Consider the following 19,994-nt stretch of genomic DNA (forward strand, 5'->3'; position numbering starts at 1 on the left):
CAAAAAGTCGAAAAACAGACACAAATCACCACAGTCCAATGCCATCCATGGCCTCAATGATGTTTAAATTCAAGACACTCCACAGAAAGACTTGGTCCATGCACCACTGAGTACCTCTGGGCATTAAGGAGGAAAGCAAGGCAAACTGCGTGCAGGCCTGAGCACACTGCCTGGCTTCAAAATGGCCCCTTGACCCCCAGCCACATGGCCAGGCCCTGCCTAAACCAGGCCTCAAAACGGCACCCACCCACATGGCAAGGCCCTAAGAACACCCCAAAAAGTAAAAAAAACACACAAAAATCTCCACAATCCAATGCCATTCATGCCCTCAATGATGTTTAAATTCAAGACACCCCACAGAAAGACTTGGTCCATGCACCACTCACTACCCCTGGGCCTACTGGCTAGTGAGGCACACATATAACAGTGAGCTAAAATTCCATGACATCAATGAGATTTAAGTTCAACAAAATTCACAGAAACAGTTGTATCATGCACCCATGACTAACCCTGGGCATTCTGGATACTGTGACTACCCAACAATATTTTTTTTTAAGTTGTGATAAAGTTTTAAAATTGTAGGGGCAGCAGCTGCAATGCCCCAAACAAACAACACCAACTTAGTTGTAAAATCTCAAATCCAAAAGTGATCCAAACTCCAAAGTCCAAAAAGTCCTCAAATACAAATATCCAGCAGCAGCCACAAAAATTAATCCTTCCAGCTCCAGATCCAAATGAAAAGTGACCAGGACATGGACAAAGCACTCGGAGGAGCCTGCTGGACAGGAACAGGAAGTTGGAGACTCTGGGGCACTTCCTTCCTCCCACCCCCCCAAAAATGGACTCATTGCACAAAAAAGTGCAGCCAAATGTCAATCTGAGGAGTTATTCTGATCAAAATCATGATTTTCAGAAGGTTTTTGCTGTCTGCGGTGGATTTCTTGTGGAGAATTGCAATTTTTGCAAGTTCGGGAATGCGAGCTGTTCAAATCTCCCGCCGGAAGTCAGCTGCGCGCCGCATCTATGGGGGATGTGTGATCGCGGGCCCTTATGACGTACTCGCGTTGTCAAACTCTCGCTGTGCAAGATGGCGGGCCGCGATGACGTACTCGTGGTCGAAAAACTCTCGCGCGATCACGCAGCAAGATCCAAAATGGCGCAGCACACGCAAAGAGGGAGGAAAACAACTCTTCGAACTCAGAATCACGGTAAGTCAACGCTATATTGCGCGATATTGTAGTTTTTCAAGCGCGACCGAGCAAAAAAGTCTGCCAGCTTGCGAATTTGCGGATTTTTGGGCAAATTCGTGGGATTCGCGGACAGCGAAATTGCCAAAAATCTGCAAAACCCGCAAACGGAACAGATTTTGGCCGATGCTTATTACCTATACTTTGTAGTATTTGAAGACATATGGGTCTTAGGAACTATCTCACTGGGTAATCCAGACCCTTTCCCCCAGGAGTTGTTTTGGGGGACTTTACAGTCTTTTTGTCTCCCCCTCTGCGTCTTCTGGTGGGAACCCTGACCACCCTTTTGGGAGTCCCTCCCAGATACCTTCTTGGACATTCTGGTGCTGACCCAGATGCCTGCCTCCTCAGCAAGCGTCCTGGGGTCAGTAAGCTTGCTATCACCCAGGTGTTGGCACAGCTCTGTAAAACAAGTGTGAAGCATGTACTTCTATAAAAATAGGTTTTACAACCCTAATTAGACATCAACCTTGCTGCCCCTCACCCGGTCCTTCACCGGCTAACAAGCATAATCCAATAAATCTACACATGTCTTTGTGGACAGTTTGTGGCTGGCCATGAACAATTGCCTATACTTTTAAGGGTTCAACCCATACCTACTGGCTAAGATGGCCTTCATAGCAGTGTAGCATGTCTGGTCCTCTATTTCTAGTGTAAGGTTGTGACCCTTCCCACTGTGGGCATATACCTCCATAGACTACACCCCCAGTACTCCTATTTGACCTTGTGCACTTTCAGAGCCACTTCATTGGCTGCAAACCACTTATCTATGCCACCCCTCTCATAACCGGGCAAGACATCCTTGGGTATCCTGACTCCAGACTTACAAGTGGATACTTCAGATATGCTGCCTTAATTAATGTTGCTGGACCCCACTTGAAGGGCTCCTATGTCCAACTCTCTAAGACTCAGCTCATGGGACATCTTCCTCTACAACATGGCTAGTCTCTTCTCCTCTAGAGTTGGTTCTTCCTCCATTTTAACAAGGATCTGATCCTTCTCTAGCTTGGCATTGTCCTGCCCCTTCTCTAATTTCAATTTTACAAGCTCTAGCTTCAGCTTTCTCTCCACCCTCCTGTCCTTCAACTCCTCTGGGGACAGCTTCATTGAAGACACACTGCTGCCTGGTGTGCTGTGGACTTCCAGTCCAGGGAGAATGTTACCCATACATCAGTAGACTGCATGAAAAGACCTCCAGACAGGTCCTATTCCAATTCCTCCTCAGACTCTGATCCCTCCTCCTCGTCCTCTGTGTTGGTATGGTGGGCTGCTGCCCATGCTCTTAAGTCTTTTAGAAGCTCAGCCTTCTTGGCACTTACCTTAGTGAACACCTTCCTTTCTTGGCAGAATCACTTGAGCTGGGCCACTGTGTAGATCTCCAGATTGGCCAGCTGGAATCAATATTGCCAGATAAGGCCACAGACATTCCAGGAAAACATGAGTATTGGGAAAAACACTTTTGGAAAATCAAAGATGCCAATTTAGGGAGAGTTGAAAAAGGTTTGAATTGGTCTTTGTATCAAGTTGCTGGGAACAATGAGTTACTAAATGGTATTGCACAAACACAAGTTCTGTTCTCACTGCTGATCACCAATGTTAGTCCTGGGGTTTCTGGCTGTCGGAGTAGGCACCCTGTATCAGCAGGAACCCACTCTAGGCAGGGCAAGCTATATACACACTAAAAGATAACCTGTGGTCACCCTCTGGTAGCTTGGCACAGAGCAGTCAGGCTTAACTAAAAGGGCAATGTGTGACACAGGTCCTGCAGAAAAAGAACCTTGGGTGGAGGAAGCATCGACATCGAAGACTCAATGTGTCTGTTCCAATCTGCGCAGACAATGATGGCTTCTTTTACGAACCCCTTTATGATGCAGGGGATGTGTTGTCCTTGAACCACGCTATCATCGTGTAGCAAGTACAAAAGGGGGTGGTGATGGACGGAGCATCTGAATCAATCAAACACTCACACCCAGTCAAAAGATCTGGGTTTAATCCATCACCGTTCTTTAGCCCACTCTGCCACCCCAGCTCAGACATGGCTATATGCAAATCAGTCTGACCCTGTGCCTCATGGGAACAGTCCAGCCCGAACTGCCAAGCCATGTCTTCTCTGGACCGGAAACAAGCTTCCGAAGACCGGTTTCTGGCATTCCAGCCGTCTTCAGCCAAAGCAAATCATCGTGTAGCAAGGCAGTCCATCGAAATTATATCATCAATTGGCTCCTGCATCAGTGTCGAAGGGCAATGCGTTGGTTCCGACTGATGCAAAGTCACCACAGCGCCGATTTTGATGTTTCTGGTCAGCTGAAGTCACCTTTCAAGTGCCCAGGCTGGTTTGGATGAGGTGTGGCGCAGCGTCCAGGACGACTGACTCGGGAACCTTGAGACTCACGGTTCAATCCCAGGTGCCGGCGGCATAACAGCCTAGAACCATGTGACTCTGGGCAATAGCTCACCTAATCTTCCCTATGGCCCCCAGCGCCTTGACACCTTAGGGTAATTGTTTGCGCTTTATAATACTGGACATTTATATTTATTTACTTGGCAGAGCAGGACTTACAGATGGCAGAGTTGAAGTGCTGTTGTAGAGTTGAAGGACATTTTTGATGGCCCAGAGACTTCAGCACACAGGGGAAGTCAGCAAGTCTTTAGGGTCACCCTGGGTAGGTCGAACAGTATATATGTGAGACAATACCAACGCCGAAACTAATCATGATGTTTTGATTCAAATGTATTGTCTTTTTAATGACATTTATTCGAAAAACACATGCAATATGTATCTCAACAATTTAAATATTACTTCCATTAAACTATACTTCTGTAATGATTCAGATATGTGTGATTAGAAAAACAATGGATCTCAGGTTTTCAGGCGATATATTAAATATATGTCTTCTTTTATACTACTACAAATTTTCGATTCAGCATAAGTATATTGTTTAATTGATTCAAAGCAATAAAATGTTGTATCCATTTTACTTTCAGGACTGTCGAAGGGAAGTCTTCAATCAATGTCTTAGGGATAGGGAGTGGAACAGGTTTGTAAGTTTTAGTTATTTTAATGTTTTTCTTTTTCGTAATGCATTGCTTGTTTTTTTGGCTGTGAAGAAGACACAACTTGAATAAGGTGTGCAGTGTGACTCTCGTAACATTTTGTCTAATGACGATAGCTATGCAAATAATCCCGACCTGTATGTGCATATTTGCCCTTTTCTCAGTGGCACAAGCAATTGGTGAACTTATGTTTAGTCATATGAATGTTAATCGAATCTATGTTCTTGATTTCACATGTTACAAAACATTATACAATATGGCTTGAACTATTGTAAATGTGAAGCTTTCAGCCCATTTCTTGGCAATGTAAGAGGCTGGCTTGGGTTACGAAGTGACCAGAAAACACAATGGAATAGCTGCTGTTTCAACTGTCCAACATATCAATAAAATATGTCTCCTCCAGCACAGAAAGTAGTCTGTAAACATTTTCGATTATTATCAGGGGGTGTTTAGTGTCCCCATCGTACATCTTGGAAATATACAAACGTGTTTGTAATGGTAGCAAAAACAAATTAGGTAAAATGATGAAAAAAACAGGCCTAGCTAATATTATTGGCTTTGCTGTTATGCTACCTCAAAAACGTATGAAGCTGTCTACCCAACCACTTTACTACCAAAAAGTCAATTAATAATTTGGAAAAAGACTATATATATATATATTACCTACTGGCGGTCGCCAGTAGGTATATATAGTTAGGTTTTTTTTGAATAGGGATTTCTGAAAATTCTATGTTGAATAACTTTGGTGTTGATGGACGGAATTGGCTGAAAGTTTCAGGAAAATGGCACATTTTGATTCTGAGCGTCCCCTGAAAGTTTGGGGGGGGTTTCGTCAAGCGGGGGCCGAGAAAAAAGGGGGGTCCCAAAACGTGTTTTTAACATTGAGTTTTCCATAGGGCGGTTGGACTCACTTTTAGCTCGAACGGCTGAATTGATTTCCACAAAACTTGGCAAAATTGTAGGGACTGTTTGCCCGATGTGCCTTTGCTAGGTATCAAGATATGTGCTCCAGTGGATTTTGAGAAATTAACTTTCAAAAAAATATATATATCTGTGACAGCGTCCCGGTTAGCGCCCCGGTTCGCGTACCAGACGCGTAATGGAACTTCGCGAGGAGAAGCGGATTGGCTCTCCGGTGACTCTCAACATTCTAAACAGTCCGGAGCGGCCGCCATCTTGTCTCTCGGTAGGATCGAGAGACAAGAGGTGGAAATAAACGAAGGGGGAAATGAATGAAAGGGGCAAGGTAGACCCCTCCTGACCCCCTAGGATTGATGTGGGGGCTATTAAAGGGCCCCGCGGGGCAAAAAAACTTAAAATAATTTATTTTTTCGATTTTTCGCAGTGGAAGCGCTACCCGGTACGTGAACCGGGTAGCTCACCGGTAGCGTAACGGGAGTCCGCCATCTTGTGTTTCGGACGAATTTAGTCACAAGATGGAGGATAAACAATGTTGGGAATGGGTATAAGGGGGCACGGGAGACATATCCTGACCCCCTAGGTTTTCTGAGGGTGGCTGAGGAGGCCCATATATGTAAAAAAAAAACACCTTTTTTTTTCAAATTTTCGCACGGTTAGCGCCCGGTCCGCGCACCGGGTAGCGTTCCGGAAAGCGTAACAAGGGGAAAACCAAGGGAAATAGTAAAATAATATTTTAGAGTGCTTTGAGGTAGGGTAGCTCTGAATAGAGCTGTTGTGTTGTGTGGGTGATGTAAGTACCAACATGTAGGTACCAATGAAGAGTCTAAAATTCAATGTACACCGTCTCCTCTGTAGATATTTTGTATGTTCTAATATGGGTTATTTAAATGTAAATGTGTGGAAAAGCACTTCATGTAAATGTAAATGTACATGTATTTATATAGCGCAAATCACCAACCCGGTATCTAAGCGCTTGCTTAGGGAACCCGTCCTGGTATTCCCCTGTGAGATAACCCCGGCAGGGTATCCACAAGGTGAAAGCCAGGCATCTCACCGCGAGGGGCCGTTGTGGAGATTAAGCAAGCTATTGCCCAGAGTCGCAGAGCGTGAACCCGTTAATCGAGTAGGCACCGGAGCGAGAATTGTTGAGTCCGTGGAATTTTGAGCCCAAGACCCGCCGAGGCGGGGAATTGAACCCTGGTCCCGGGCTGACCTCTGCTTCCAGGTCTGCCTCCTCTAACCAGTGAGCCACACTTCTCCACTTCATGCTTTAAAGCAATTGTATTTTTGAACTGATAGTTCTTTCCTCTTAGTCTTCCTCTTTGTTTTTTTTTCCCCACACTCTTCTTCAGCATGATAGTTGATAAATTCGTTCCCTCAAAAAATTTATATACATAAAAAAATTATATTAAATACATATAAATTATATTTTTCCTTTAAAAGAAGAATACATTTTACAGCTTTTGATATTTGCTATGTGAGAGTTGACATATATAAATAACTGTGCATAAGAGCCAGTGAATGTGTGAGTGGCTGTATGGATCATTGTGAACTTGTATCAGGGATTGTATAAGAGAGTAAATATGTGTTAGTATATGTTTGAATAAGTAAGGTGTGTATAACTGTATAGTTGAGGAAATGGAGGTGTGATTGATTCTTTGCATGACTGACTAGGTGTGTGAGTAACTCCATGGATGAGTGACAGTCTGTGAGTGTCTGTTTACACTGAGTGTATCTAAGGTTATCTTAGAGTCTGAAGAGTTTCATCGTATTATCACATGAATGATGTCATCAGTGATGTGATCAGTAATGTCAAATGAGATGTCATCAGTGATGTCATCAGTGATGTCATTTGAGATGTCATCAGTGATGTCATCAGTGATGTCATTTGAGATGTCATCAGTGATGTCATCAGTGATGTCACTGACCATGTCATGAATGATGTAATATGTGACATGATCAGCAGTGGATTGCGGGTGCGCAATATATAGTTAGTGCAACTAACTATATATGCGAATTTCAATGGTTTTGTGTGAGTAAAATAAGGTTTAGTAAATGCTAATTCCTAACTATATATGGTCTATAACCTATGGTTTTTTCAGTGAATATATATATATATATATATATATATATATATATATATATATATATATATATATATATATATATATATATATATATTACCTACTGGCGATCGCCAGTAGGTAGTTATAGTTAGGACCTAGCTACCATAGGAAATCCGCAACATTCTATTGGAAATAACTTTGGCGCCGGTTGAGGAATTTGCGTGTAATTTTCCGAAATTTAGGGCAGCTCTGCTCCGCTCCTTCCCTGAAAGTTTCGGGGGGATTCGTGAAGTGGGGGCTGAGAAAAAAGGGGGGTCCCAAAACGTGTTTTCCCCATGTTAATTTCCATAGGACGAATATACAAGGCTACAGCCTGAACCGCGAAACGGAATTACGCCAAACTTTACAAAATTGTAGGGACTGGTACGCAGATGTGCCTTTGCTATATTTGGTGAAATTTGCTATCTATAGGCGCGCTCCGAGCGCTCACCGGTATGCGTACGGGGGAGCGCACCCGGCGCGCTACGGGAGTGCGCGAGCGGAAAGCTCATTGGCTGTCGACATTCTAAACAGTCCGGAGAGTCCGCCATCTTGTGTCCCGGTAGAATCGAGACACAAGAGGTGAAAATAAAAAGGGGAAAATGATTAAAAGGGGGCAGGGTAAACACCCCCTGACCCCCTAGGTTTTCTGAGGGGGGCCTAGAAGGAAGGTTTTTGCAATTTTTGCGGGGTAAGCGATGGGTGCGTTCCATGCTCACCAGTATGCGCACCCTGAGCGCACCACAGGGTAAAACAATGAAAGAAAATAGCGTAAAATAAGAATTTGGATTGCTTAGAGGTAGGGTAGCTCTAAAAAGAGCTGTTGTGTTATGTGGGTGATTTAAGTACCTACAAGTAGGTACCGATGCAGAGTCTAAAATTCAAGAGAAAGACTATGTTCCCCTCATCTGAGAAATGTACACCGTCTCCTCTGTAGATATGTTGCATGTTGTAATGCAAGTTATTGTGGTATATAGAACTCATACCATAGTCTCTCAGGAAAGCAGAAACAGATCCTTTTAGGAACCCCTGAGAAGGTCTATGGGGTAAGGGGCACTCTACCCTGCTCCCTTTTCACGTTTTGAACTATTATATTTCACTCTCTTCTGTAACTACACAAAATGGCGGCGATAGGGTGCATCAGAGACAGACAGTGAGAGAAAGGAGGCAGGAGATGAAGAAGAGATGTCAAATACACATTGGAGAAAGTATAGTGGGAGAAGGGAAGTAAATATGAGAAAACTTACTATGTAACATAAAAATGTTGCACTCTATACTATAAGTATCACATTATACTACAATCACTTCGCTACTACCTCATAAATTAGAAATAAAAATGAATAATATGTCAACTAATTTTTAATTTGTAAATATTAATTTATTGTTCAGAATTTTCATAATTTAATAGAACTTGTAGCATGCCCTCATCTGGAATTTCCTCTTCAATCATATGATCAGGATTCTCCTCATGAAAAGTGTGCAATGATGATTGTTGGAATTCTATTGTATCCAAACATTCAATAAATTCTTCGTCAAGAGATTCATCCAAAAAATAATTTATGTCATCTCCTCCTTGTGATAAAATTGTGCTGTCAATATCCGTGACATTTTGAATTTCAATAAATGTAGTTGAAATTTCAAAAGAAATTTCCTTGGTCTCCTCATTCTGATCCATTTTAATTTCAAATTTCTTGCTGTAAATTGCAGAAAAAAGTAATCACTTTCATTTATCGTTTTTAGTAATACATAATATAAAAGTAGCTTAATCAAGTATTTAGTTCTTTAAAATTAATTGGTAGTGTATAGTATCAGGCAAGAACTAGAAATATAAAGCACTGCACGTGATGAAGCCTATCTTAATCCATAATTATAACAGAATGACTGTAAATAGCTAACAGAAAACATTTTCCAAATTATCTTAAAGTGTACAACATAGTTCCCCTTACAAAGTAACAACTCACCTTTTTGAAAGTAGGAGAAGAGTTAGTACTGTGTAATCAGCGACGGCCCGTGGAGGGAGTTACGGTGGGGCAGGAGGGCGGGGAGGGGGAGGGGCAGGGCGGAGGTTGCTAAAAACCGGCATATGGATAATTGCAGGTAAGTAAACAATTTAATTAATAAAACGAATTTCGTAGCTCGCACTGCATTGCATTTTGCGATGCAAGGCGCACTACGAAATTCGTTTTATTAATTAAATTGTTTACTTACCTGCAATTATCCATATGCCGGTTTTTAGCAACCTCCGCCCTGCCCCTCCCCCTCCCCACCCTCCTGCCCCACCGTAACTCCCTCCACGAGCCGTCGCTGTGTGTAATTCAAACTCCAGAAATTGAGCACCCAAAATTCCTCTCAAAAGTACCTCAGACAGGAGTATCACAAAATGGCTGTGTTTTCCTCTCATTTAAGATATATACATAACCAATCATACTTCATTACACACAAATTCAAAACGAAAGTAACATTTTGATTGGTTCTAAATTTCAATACTTTCAAATGTGTTTTCCCCATGCCATTTTCCATAGGACATTTAGACACGGCTACAGCCCGAACGGCTGAATGGAATTACACCAAACTTGGCAAAATGATAGGCACTGGTACGTAGTAGGGCCTTTTCCATATTTGTTTAAAATTGCTCCAGTGGTTTTTATGAAAAGCAACTTTAAAAACACATATATATCTATAGGCGCGCTCCGAGCGCTCACCGGTACGCGTACCGGTGAGCGCACCCGGCGCGCCACGGAAGTGCGTGAGCGGAAAGTTGATTGGCTCTTGGGTGCCTGACAACATTATAAACAGTCCGGAGAGTCCGCCATCTTGTGTCTCGGTAAAATCGAGACACAAGAGGTGAAAAAAAAGGGGGAAATGATTAAAAGGGGGCAGGGTAGACACCCCCTGACCCCCTAGGTTTTCTGAGGGGGCCTAGAAGGACCCTGAAGGGCAAAAAAAACTTTTTTTTTTTTGCAATTTTCGCGGGGTAAGCGCTGGGTGCGTTCCCATGTACGCTCACCGGTACGCGCACCCTGAGCGCACCACGGGGAAAAACAGTGTAAAAAATTAGAGTAAAAAAATAATTTAGAAAAAAAAGCTGTTGTGTTATGTGGGTGTTTTTTGCACCTACAAGTAGGTACCGATGCAGAGTCTCAAATTCAAGAGGAAGACTCTATTCCCCTCATCTGTAAAATGTACACCATCTCTCCTATAGATGCCTTGCATGTTGTAACGCAAGTTGTTGTGGTAAATGGAACCCATACCATAGTCTCTGAGGAAAGCAGAAACCGATTTATTCACATGTTTCCTTGCTTTCTCAATCTGTGGACAACATTGGTTGGACCTGTTCCATTTTTGCCTTTGGCATATATTAGAAAATACCAAGGCAGTTTTTGGAAAAAGTGACATCAATTGCCCAAAGATGTCCTTTAAAAGCATTTTCAGAACTACCCCAGTCAAAGTGCCTAGGTCATTGCCACCACAGTGCACAATTATGAGGTCAGGGTGTGGTAGATGCATAAAGGATTTTATCAATGGTATCAATTGGTGATTTCTTAATCCTCTCTGTCCAATCCACACAATGTCCACATTTGGTAAATCAAGGTTGTAAATACCTCTGTTACTTGCAAATTTTTCACTCCAGTAGACAAAGCTATGACCCACAAACCAGACTTTTGGCATCTTGAAGGTAGATGTGATTGTATTCAGATGAGTAGTGGAAATGAAATGGCAGTTTGAAAGTAGGAATTATGAAACAAGTGGTTGAGATTCAGTGCACTTGAAAAACAAGAAATGATTGGTGCTTTCTTAAAATTCACCACTGAAAATTAGAGTGCATGCTTTTTTTTTAAAGAAGTCATTTTAATGGCTGAGAAAAAGTCATTTAAAGAAACATTGCATATGATTAGCTAGTACATTGAGAGGTCAAACACCCTTGCTGGATTTTTTTGCAACATAGTATGATGAACTTTTCAACTGTGTGCTGGGTTAGGTGGGAGTTACCATGGTAACAGGGTGAATGAGCACTGGGGGGGATATGTGAATATTATGTGAATTTCTAAGTGTTGAAATGTACAATTAAAATGTGCAGTTTGGTTTTGAATTTGTGTGGGAAAAATTTTCATTGGTTATGTACAAGAATATGGGTCTGAAATGAGAGGTAATCTGTGCCATTATTCTGAGGCTGCAGTGACAGAAGCATTATTCAGAGATTCTGCTGAAGAAAATCTGGTGTGTGTGACTGACACTGTTCTACATCTTAAAAAGCATTTTTAAAGGTGAGTAATTATTCTTTCTATAAAGATAGACTGCTGTATGTACTATGGGAAAGATTAAGAAGCATATTGTGCTTCTTTATTCCTGCATTGTGTGTCATGTTTTTTTGTAATGCTGTTAAAAAATGTAATGGGGCATACTTGAAATGAATTTTGGAAATGAGTTAGGTTTCTGCCTTGTTTTGTAGTGGTCATTTAAATGGGCTGTACTCTGTGTTAAAAATGATTTACTATGGAATATGTTTTCTGGTAAAATGTCTGGCTTTTAAATTTTTGTCAAGGATTACAGTGAGTGTGTGTGTGAAATAAGGAACTATGGGCCCGATGTAGGTAGCCCTTTACCGATCGGAATCGGCCGAAAATACCGATTTTCGGCCGTTTCCGATCGGTAAAGGGCTATCGAGATGTAGGGGCACATTTTCGGTAATTTTACCGAATCGTTATCATTACCGAATCGGTAAATTTACCGAATCGGTAATATTTACCGATTCGGTAATGATAACGATTCGGTAAAATAACCGAGCATGCAATGTAGGATGCCAATGTCCAATTAGCACATGGCTTACAGAATCGGTATTTTACCATGGAATACAAATCCATGGTAAAATACTGATTCCTGTGTACATGCACATCTGTGCATGTACACATGTGCCATGTGACAGACAGACGTGCCCTTAGGGCATGTCTGTGTGCCACATTGCACACATGCCCGTTTTGGGGGTGCTAGAGGGTGTCAAAGTGACACCCCCTGCACCCTTGTGAATTCTTTAATTACCGATTCAGTAAATACCGAATCGGTAATGCCTAATCATTCCTATGGGCTTCAAAGCCCATAGGAATGAATGGGCATTACCTATTCGGTATTTACCGAATCGGTAATTAAAGAATTGTTAAGGATTCGGTAACAAATCCAGATGTTGGGACCTACATCCCATTTACCGATTTTGAAATACCGAATCGGTACAATTCGGTATTTCAAAATCGGTAAATGGGATTTACCTACATCGGGCCCTATGTTTTCACATTTTTCAATAATGTCACGTGTGTCTGCTGTCAGTTTGCCTCTCTTAGCTTAAAAGGTAGTCTGTGCCTGTGTTTCATGTCACTTTGCATGTGCATAATCTCTCTTTTTATGTGTGTCATTTCTCTCTTTGTGTGTGTGTCATGACATGTGTCTCATGTGGCTAAGATTAAACTGTGAGTCAAGCTCAATTTTAAATGGATCTGGGTGAATAATTTGCTTAGTTGATGTTATGTTATGTTATGTTATGTTAAAAAAAATTGTAAAGTGCAGCTAACACCTTAAGGTTTCTTGGCGCTTGTGCTGAGGGGACAGTGAAAGAAACGTGAGGGGGAGAACTAATTGTAGGCCTCAATGAAGAGGAAAGTCTTAAGAAGGAATCTGAACCTGGTGTGTGGGGAGGGCAACCTAAGAGGAAGGGGAAGGGTGTTGCAAAAAGAGGGAGCTAAAAATGAAAACCTGAGGCCGCCATGCTTCTTCCTCTTGAATCTTGGAACTGATAGCAGGGCCATCTGAGATGACCGGAGATTGCAAAGAGGAACATACGGGTGAAGAAGGGAAGAAATGAAAAGGGGACCGTGACCTGCAAGGGATTTAGAAATGATGCAGCCTAGCTTGAACTTACAGCGAGCAGAGACCGGAAGCCAATGGAGACTTTTTAAAAGAGGGCGGACATGTTGATCTCTAGGTTGGCGGTAAATCAGGCGAGCGGCCTGATTTTGGATCAACTGGAGTCTCTTGATTTGATAGTCAGGGATGCCTACATACAGTGCATTTGCGTAGTCGAGTCTGGAAATGACTAACGCAAGCAAAGCCAAGGTAAGAGCCTCGGTAGTGAGTATGCGAGAGATTTTGCGGATTTTCCTGAGCTGGAAGTGGCTAGAGGACACTACTGCGCTGATCTGGGGCATCATAGAAAGATCGCTACTAATGACGACTCCCAGACTTTTGGCTGAGTTGACTGGGCAAAGGGAGCTGCCCAGACTTGCCGGCCAAAAGGATGGTTGCCAAGTGTTAGAGGGTCCCCCGACAAGAACCAGCTTGGTCTTGTCGGGGTTGAGCTTCAGATGGTTTGAGCTTATCCAATTACTAATAAAACAAAGCGTGGTTTGAAAAGTGGAGATTGATTCATCCGAGGAATCAATAGTGAAGACCAATTGAATGTCATCCGCGTAATTGAACGCAGTGACACTCAACCCACGGAGGGAGCGGATTAGAGGAACCAGATATAAATTAAAAAGAAGAGGGGACAAAGAGTTACCCTGCGGGACGCCGCAGGTCAGCCCGACCTGAGTGGTGGAGAACTGGGACAGTCTGACTGCTTGCTGGCGTTTGATCAGAAAAGACTGAACCCAGTCCAGGGCGGTAACCTGGATGCCGGCCTCTCTGACACGGTCGACCAAAATGCCATGGTCGACCGTGTCAAAGGCGGCCGACAAATCTAGGAGAACCAGGGCCTGACAGATGTTAGCGTCGGCCCCTCTGCGCAATTTCTCCATCACAGAGAGGATGACCGCCTCTGTGGAATGCGCAGGTCTGAACCCGGCCTGCTGGGGGTCCAAAAAGCCCGATTCCTCAACAAAAGAGCTGAGAGTTTGGGTTACATGTGACTCCAAGACTTTACTGAGGAAAGGGAGAAGGGATATGGGGCAAAAGTTGCTCATGATGGAGGGATCTGCCGAGGCTTTCTTCAAGATGGCAACCACCTCGGCCTGCTTAAAGGAGCAAGGAACCTCCCCCGTGGCAAGAGAGTTGTTCAAAAGGGCCAGGGGGGGGTTCAGGGCAGGTGGTAAAAGCTTCCCGAAGGGCCGAGGGGGGGCAACAGTCGCTAGGTGAACCAGAAGAAACTTTGTGCAAGAGGGCAAGAAAATTGTCTTTCGAAATGAGGGGAATCTGAGTTAGGATGTGAGTATTGGGATGGTGGCAAGAAACAGCAAGCAGAGGAGGGACTGGCGGGGCTTGGACAGAAATACTGTTTTTAATCTTGATAATTTTTTCCACGAAGAATTGGTTCAGGGAGTCACATAGAGACTGAGAAGGGAGGGGTGCAATAGTGACTCTCGCTGGATTGGACAACTCCTCAACGATTGAAAATGTATCTTTGGATTTGGTGGATGAATCCAAGATTCTGTTGGAGAAGTAGAGAGATTTAGCCGAGGCTATGGCTAACTTATACTCTCTAAGCAGGGAGGAGAATATCTGTTTGGTCTCAGGGGAATACCTCCGGCGCCAGCGCCGTTCTGCCTGTCGAAGCCCAAGTTTTTGGGCTTTGAGATCCTCGGTGAACCACCTTTGGGCGTCGTGACAGCGCCTCGCTCTAACTGGTTTTACAGGTGCCACGGAGTCAGAGGCAGAAGTGAGCCAGTGAGTCAGACCCTGTGTTTGAGAGTCAATAGAAACAAAAGATCCTGTGCTGGGTGGAGCGAATGTGCTAAGAAGGGAGGTGAATTTGTTCAGATGTGTTTAAAAATATGGAAATACATGTTTTCTTAAAGTCAGTTGGGCTTTAGCATATGTACTAGTAGGGAATCTTAGGCAGCATGTCTGTTAGGCCTCTTACTTCACAAATAGGCTCTAAGCTGTGCAATCAAGATAAAGGGTGTGCCGTTGAAATTAAAAAGGAATGTTATGTCTTGCTTATATATATGTTCTCTGTTTTTTGCCAGTAGAGACAGTGAAATAGTATGAGCAGAGACACACATATTGCATGCAGAGACAGACATGGTAGATTACATGTAACATCCTGGTCATGTGCCTAAGATCACACTGTGAGTCAATATTGATTTTAAATGGATTTGGGTGAATAATTTGCTTAGTTGATGTGTTTAAAAATAGGGAAATACATGTTTTCTTAAAGTCAGTTAGGCTTTAGCATATGTACTAGTAGGGAATCTTAGGCAGCATGTCTGTTAGGCCTCTTACTTCACAAATAGGCTCTAAGCTGTGCAATCAAGATCCAGGGTGTGCCGTTGAAATGAAAAAGGAATGTTATGTCTTGCTTATATATATGTGGTCTGTTTTTTGCCAGTAGAGACAGTGAAATAGTATGAGCAGAGATACACATACTGCATGCAGAGACAGACATGGTAGATTACATGTAACATCCTGGTCATGTGCCTAGGATCACACTGTGAGTCAATATTGATTTTAAATGGATTTGGGTGAATAATTTGCTTAGTTGATGTGTTTAAAAATATGGAAATACATGTTTTCTTAAAGTCAGTTAGGCTTTAGCATATGTACTAGTAGGGAATCTTAGGCAGCATGTATGTTAGGCCTCTTACTTCACAAATAGGCTCTAAGCTGTGCAATAAAGATCCAGGGTGTGCCATGGAAATGAAAAAGGAATGTTATGTCTTGCTTATATATATATGTGGTCTGCTTTTTTGCCAGTAGAGACAGTGAAATAGTATGAGCAGAGACACACATACTGCGTGCAGAAACAGACATGGTAGATTACATGTAACATCCTGGTCATGTGGATAAGATCACACTGTGAGTGAAGCTCGATTTTAAATGGATCTGGGTGAATAATTTGCTTAGTTGATGTGTTTAAAAATATGGAAATACATGTTTTCTTAAAGTCAGTTAGGCTTTAGCATATGTACTAGTAGGGAATCTAAGCCAGCAGGTCTGTTAGGCCTCTAACTTCACAAATAGGCTCTAAGCTGTGCAATCAAGATTCAGGGTGTGCCGTTGAAATTTAAAAGGAATGTTATGTCTTGCTTATATATATGTGGTCTGTTTTTTACCAGTAGAGACAGTGAAATAGTATGAGCAGAGACACACATATTGCATGCAGACACAGACATGGTAGATTACATGTAACATCCTGGTCATGTGCCTAAGATCACACTGTGAGTCAAGCTCGATTTTAAATGGATCTGGGTGAATAATTTGCTTAGTTGATGTGTTTAAAAATATGGAAATACATGTTTTCTTAAGGTCAGTTAGGCTTTAGCATATGTACTAGTAGGGAATCTAAGGCAGCATGTCTGTTAGGCCTCTTACTTCACAATTAGGCTCTGAGCTGTGCAATCAATATCCAGGGTGCGCTGTTGAAATGAAAAAGGAATCTTATGTCTTGCTTATATGTATGTGGTCTGTTTTTTGCCAGTAGAGACAGTGAAACAGTATGAGCAAAAGACACACATATTGCATGCTGAGACAGACATGGTAGATTACATGTAACATCCTGGTCATGTGCCTAAGATCACACTGTGAGTCAAGCTCGATTTTAAATGGATCTGGGTGAATAATTTGCTTAGTTGATGTTTTTAAAAATATGGAAATACATGTTTTCTTAAAGTCAGTTATGCTTTAGCATATGTACTAGTAGGGAATCTAAGGCAGCATGTCTGTTAGGCCTGTTACTTCACAAATAGGCTCTAAGCTGTGCAATCAAGATCCAGGGTGTGCCGTTGAAATGAAAAAGGAATGGTATGTCTTGCTTATATATATGTGGTCTGTTTTTTGCCAGTAGAGACAGTGAAATAGTATGAACAGAAACACACATATTGTATTTAGAGACAGACATGGTAGATTGCATGTAAAATCCTGGTCATGTGCCTAAGATCACACTGTGAGTCAAGCTTGATTTTAAATGGATCTGGGTGAATAATTTGCTTAGTTGATGTGTTTAAAAATAGGGAAATACATGTCCCTATTCCCAGTGCCATTGCCTTTGACTTCTATACCCATTCCCTCTCCTATTGGACCACTCTGATCAATATCTCCCTCTGGCAAGGCTCCCTTCCTGTCTCCTTCAAAACTGGGCAGGTCACCCCTCTGCTGAAAAAGCCCACTGCTGATGCGAATGACCTCAACAACTTCCGCCCCATCACCAACCTTCCCTTTCTTGCGAAGATCACGGAAAGATGTGTAGCCAAACAACTCTCTCGTCATATCAAGGACAATGGTCTTCTTGACAATTGTCAGTCCGGCTTCATCCAAAACTGCAGCACTGAAACAGCCCTACTGCAAGTGGTTGATGATGCGCTGAGGATACTCGACTCAGGGGGGTCCTGTCTGCTAATTCTCCTTGACCTTTCCGCAGCCTTCGACACTGTTAATCACAACACCCTCCTCAATATTCTTCAACAGAGAATGGGCTTGGAGGGCACTGTGCTTAAATGGTTTGCATACTTCCTCTCTGACAGATCTCAAATGATCAAAATAGCGAACAGTCTTTCTTCTCCTGTGGCGGTGGGTCAAGGTGTTCCCCAAGGCTCTATACTTGCACCCACATTGTTCAATCTCTACTTAGAACCACTGGGAAACCTCCTAAGCAAATCCGGGATTCACTATCATCTCTATGCAGATGACACTCAACTCTACCTCAAGGTTGCCTCCACTCATGACCTCTCCATCCTAAGCTCCACTCTCGACTCCATTCAAAATTGGATGTCATCTCATCAATTGATTCTGAATCCCTCCAAAACTGAATTCCTCCTCTTCTCCTCCTCACTCTCTCCTCCCCCGGTTCAATCATGGATGGATCAGATGAATCTACTCAACAATCAACCCATCATTGTCGACAGCGCAAAAGCCCTTGGTGTCATTCTAGACAAAAAACTCAATCTAACTCCCCACATCAACTCTATTGCAAAATCTGCTCGCTACCAACTGCACCTTCTTTGGGGAATACGTCGCTTCTTCCCGGAGCAGGACCTTATAACCCTGGTGCAATCACTGGTCCTCTCCAGACTAGACTACTGCAATTCTCTTCTTACTGGCCTCCCCAAATCTCACCTGTCCCCACTTAAGTCTGTCTTCCATTCAGCAGCTCGTTTCATTTATGGGGCCAAAAGAAGCGATCACATCACACCGATGTTATCCACCCTCCGCTGGCTTCCCTTCGAGGCTAGAGCTATCTACAAGACCGCTTGTATCACCCACAAAGCCTTGCACTCCTCCTCTCCCCGCTACCTGGTGAATAAACTGAAACTCTCTGGAGGCTCTAGACCTTCACGCAATGCGGAGAATCTACTGCTTGAACCTCCCACCTTCAAGAAGGAAAGAACAATGGCCCAATCCTTTTCAGGCAACGCAGTGAGAATCTGGAACTCGTTTCCGCCTCAGCTCCGGACCACCGCCTCCTCCCAGGCCTTCAAAAGGGACCTCAAAGTTCTCCTCCTCCAGAGACACCTCCAAAAGTAATTCACGTCCTCTTGCTATTTGGAGGAAGACTTCCCACTACTGATATTTTCTACTTTCCATGACCATGGAAGTGCCTTCCCAGTGTTTGTCCTGTGGTTGGAGTGTCTGCCTTTTCGCAGTATTCTCCATGTTCTTGTGTTCGGTGCCCTTTTGTAACATGCACACACCACTTTGCCCTTGTAACACACGGTTGCTACCTCTCACATGTTTTTACCTTTGATACTTGCACAAGTGCCACCTTGCCTACGTAACGCTTGTTCGTGTGCCTAGCATTTATTGCAGTATTATACCTCAAATTATACTCTGTTTTCGCTTATAACTACACACTTGTCACTTTCCTCTTGTGCACTTTTGACTACCTCATGTATTTTTGGTTGCTCACAATTTTTAATACCTCAAGTATTTTGTTTGCTCACAATTATCACTATTACCTTTACTACCTCATGTATTTTTGGTTGCTCACAATTTTTACTACTACCTCAAGTATTTTGTTTGCTCACAATTGTCACTTTTACCTTTACTACCTCATGTAATTTTGGTGGCTCACAATTTTTACTACCTCATGTATTTTGTTTGCTCACAATTGTCACTATTACCTTATGTAAGTAACGTATGCTTTTGTAATCTGCTCTTTTGTAATGTTTCTCATTATGTTTCATTTCTGTTCCTAATGTGAAGCACTCTGACGCCTTCGGGTAAAGTCCGCGCTATATAAAAATGCATAAATAAATAAATAAAATAAATAAATAAGATCACACTGTGAATCAAGCTTGATTTTAAATGGATATGGGTGAATAATTTGCTTAGTTGATTTGTTTAAAAATATGGAAATACACGTTTTCTTAAAGTCAGTTAGGCTTTAGCATATGTACTAGTAGGGAATCTAAGGCAGCATGTCTGTTAGGCCTCTTACTTCACAAATAGGCTCTGAGCTGTGCAATCACGATCCAAGGTATGCCGTTGAAATTAAAAAGGAAGTTATGTCATGCTTATATAAATGTGGTCTATTTGTTGCCAGTAGAGACAGTGAAATAGTATGAGCAGAGACACACATATTGCATGCAGAGACAGACATGGTAGATTACATGTAACATCCTGGTCATGTGCCTAAGAGCACACTATGAGTCAAGTTTGTTTTTAAATGGATCTGGGTGAATAATTTAATGACAGTTAGAGAGATGGAAACTGTGAGAAGACACAGGTGACATTATTGAAATATGTGAAA

General features: G+C 42.6%; 1 protein-coding gene across 1 annotated transcript in view; it reads left to right on the forward strand.

The window, feature by feature from the left end:
• LOC147732919 (histamine N-methyltransferase-like) overlaps nt 1-19,994 on the forward strand; it is a 490,500-nt gene that overhangs the window by 162,999 nt on the left and 307,507 nt on the right. Inside the window, exon 3 of the mRNA XM_086957452.1 lies at nt 4,233-4,285. Coding sequence (XP_086813578.1) covers nt 4,233-4,285 — 53 coding nt within the window. The remainder of the gene's footprint in view (nt 1-4,232; nt 4,286-19,994) is intronic.

The sequence above is a fragment of the Lissotriton vulgaris genome, chromosome 2_1 (assembly GCF_964263255.1).
Source record: "Lissotriton vulgaris chromosome 2_1, aLisVul1.2, whole genome shotgun sequence".
NCBI classification, from domain to species: domain Eukaryota; kingdom Metazoa; phylum Chordata; class Amphibia; order Caudata; family Salamandridae; genus Lissotriton; species Lissotriton vulgaris.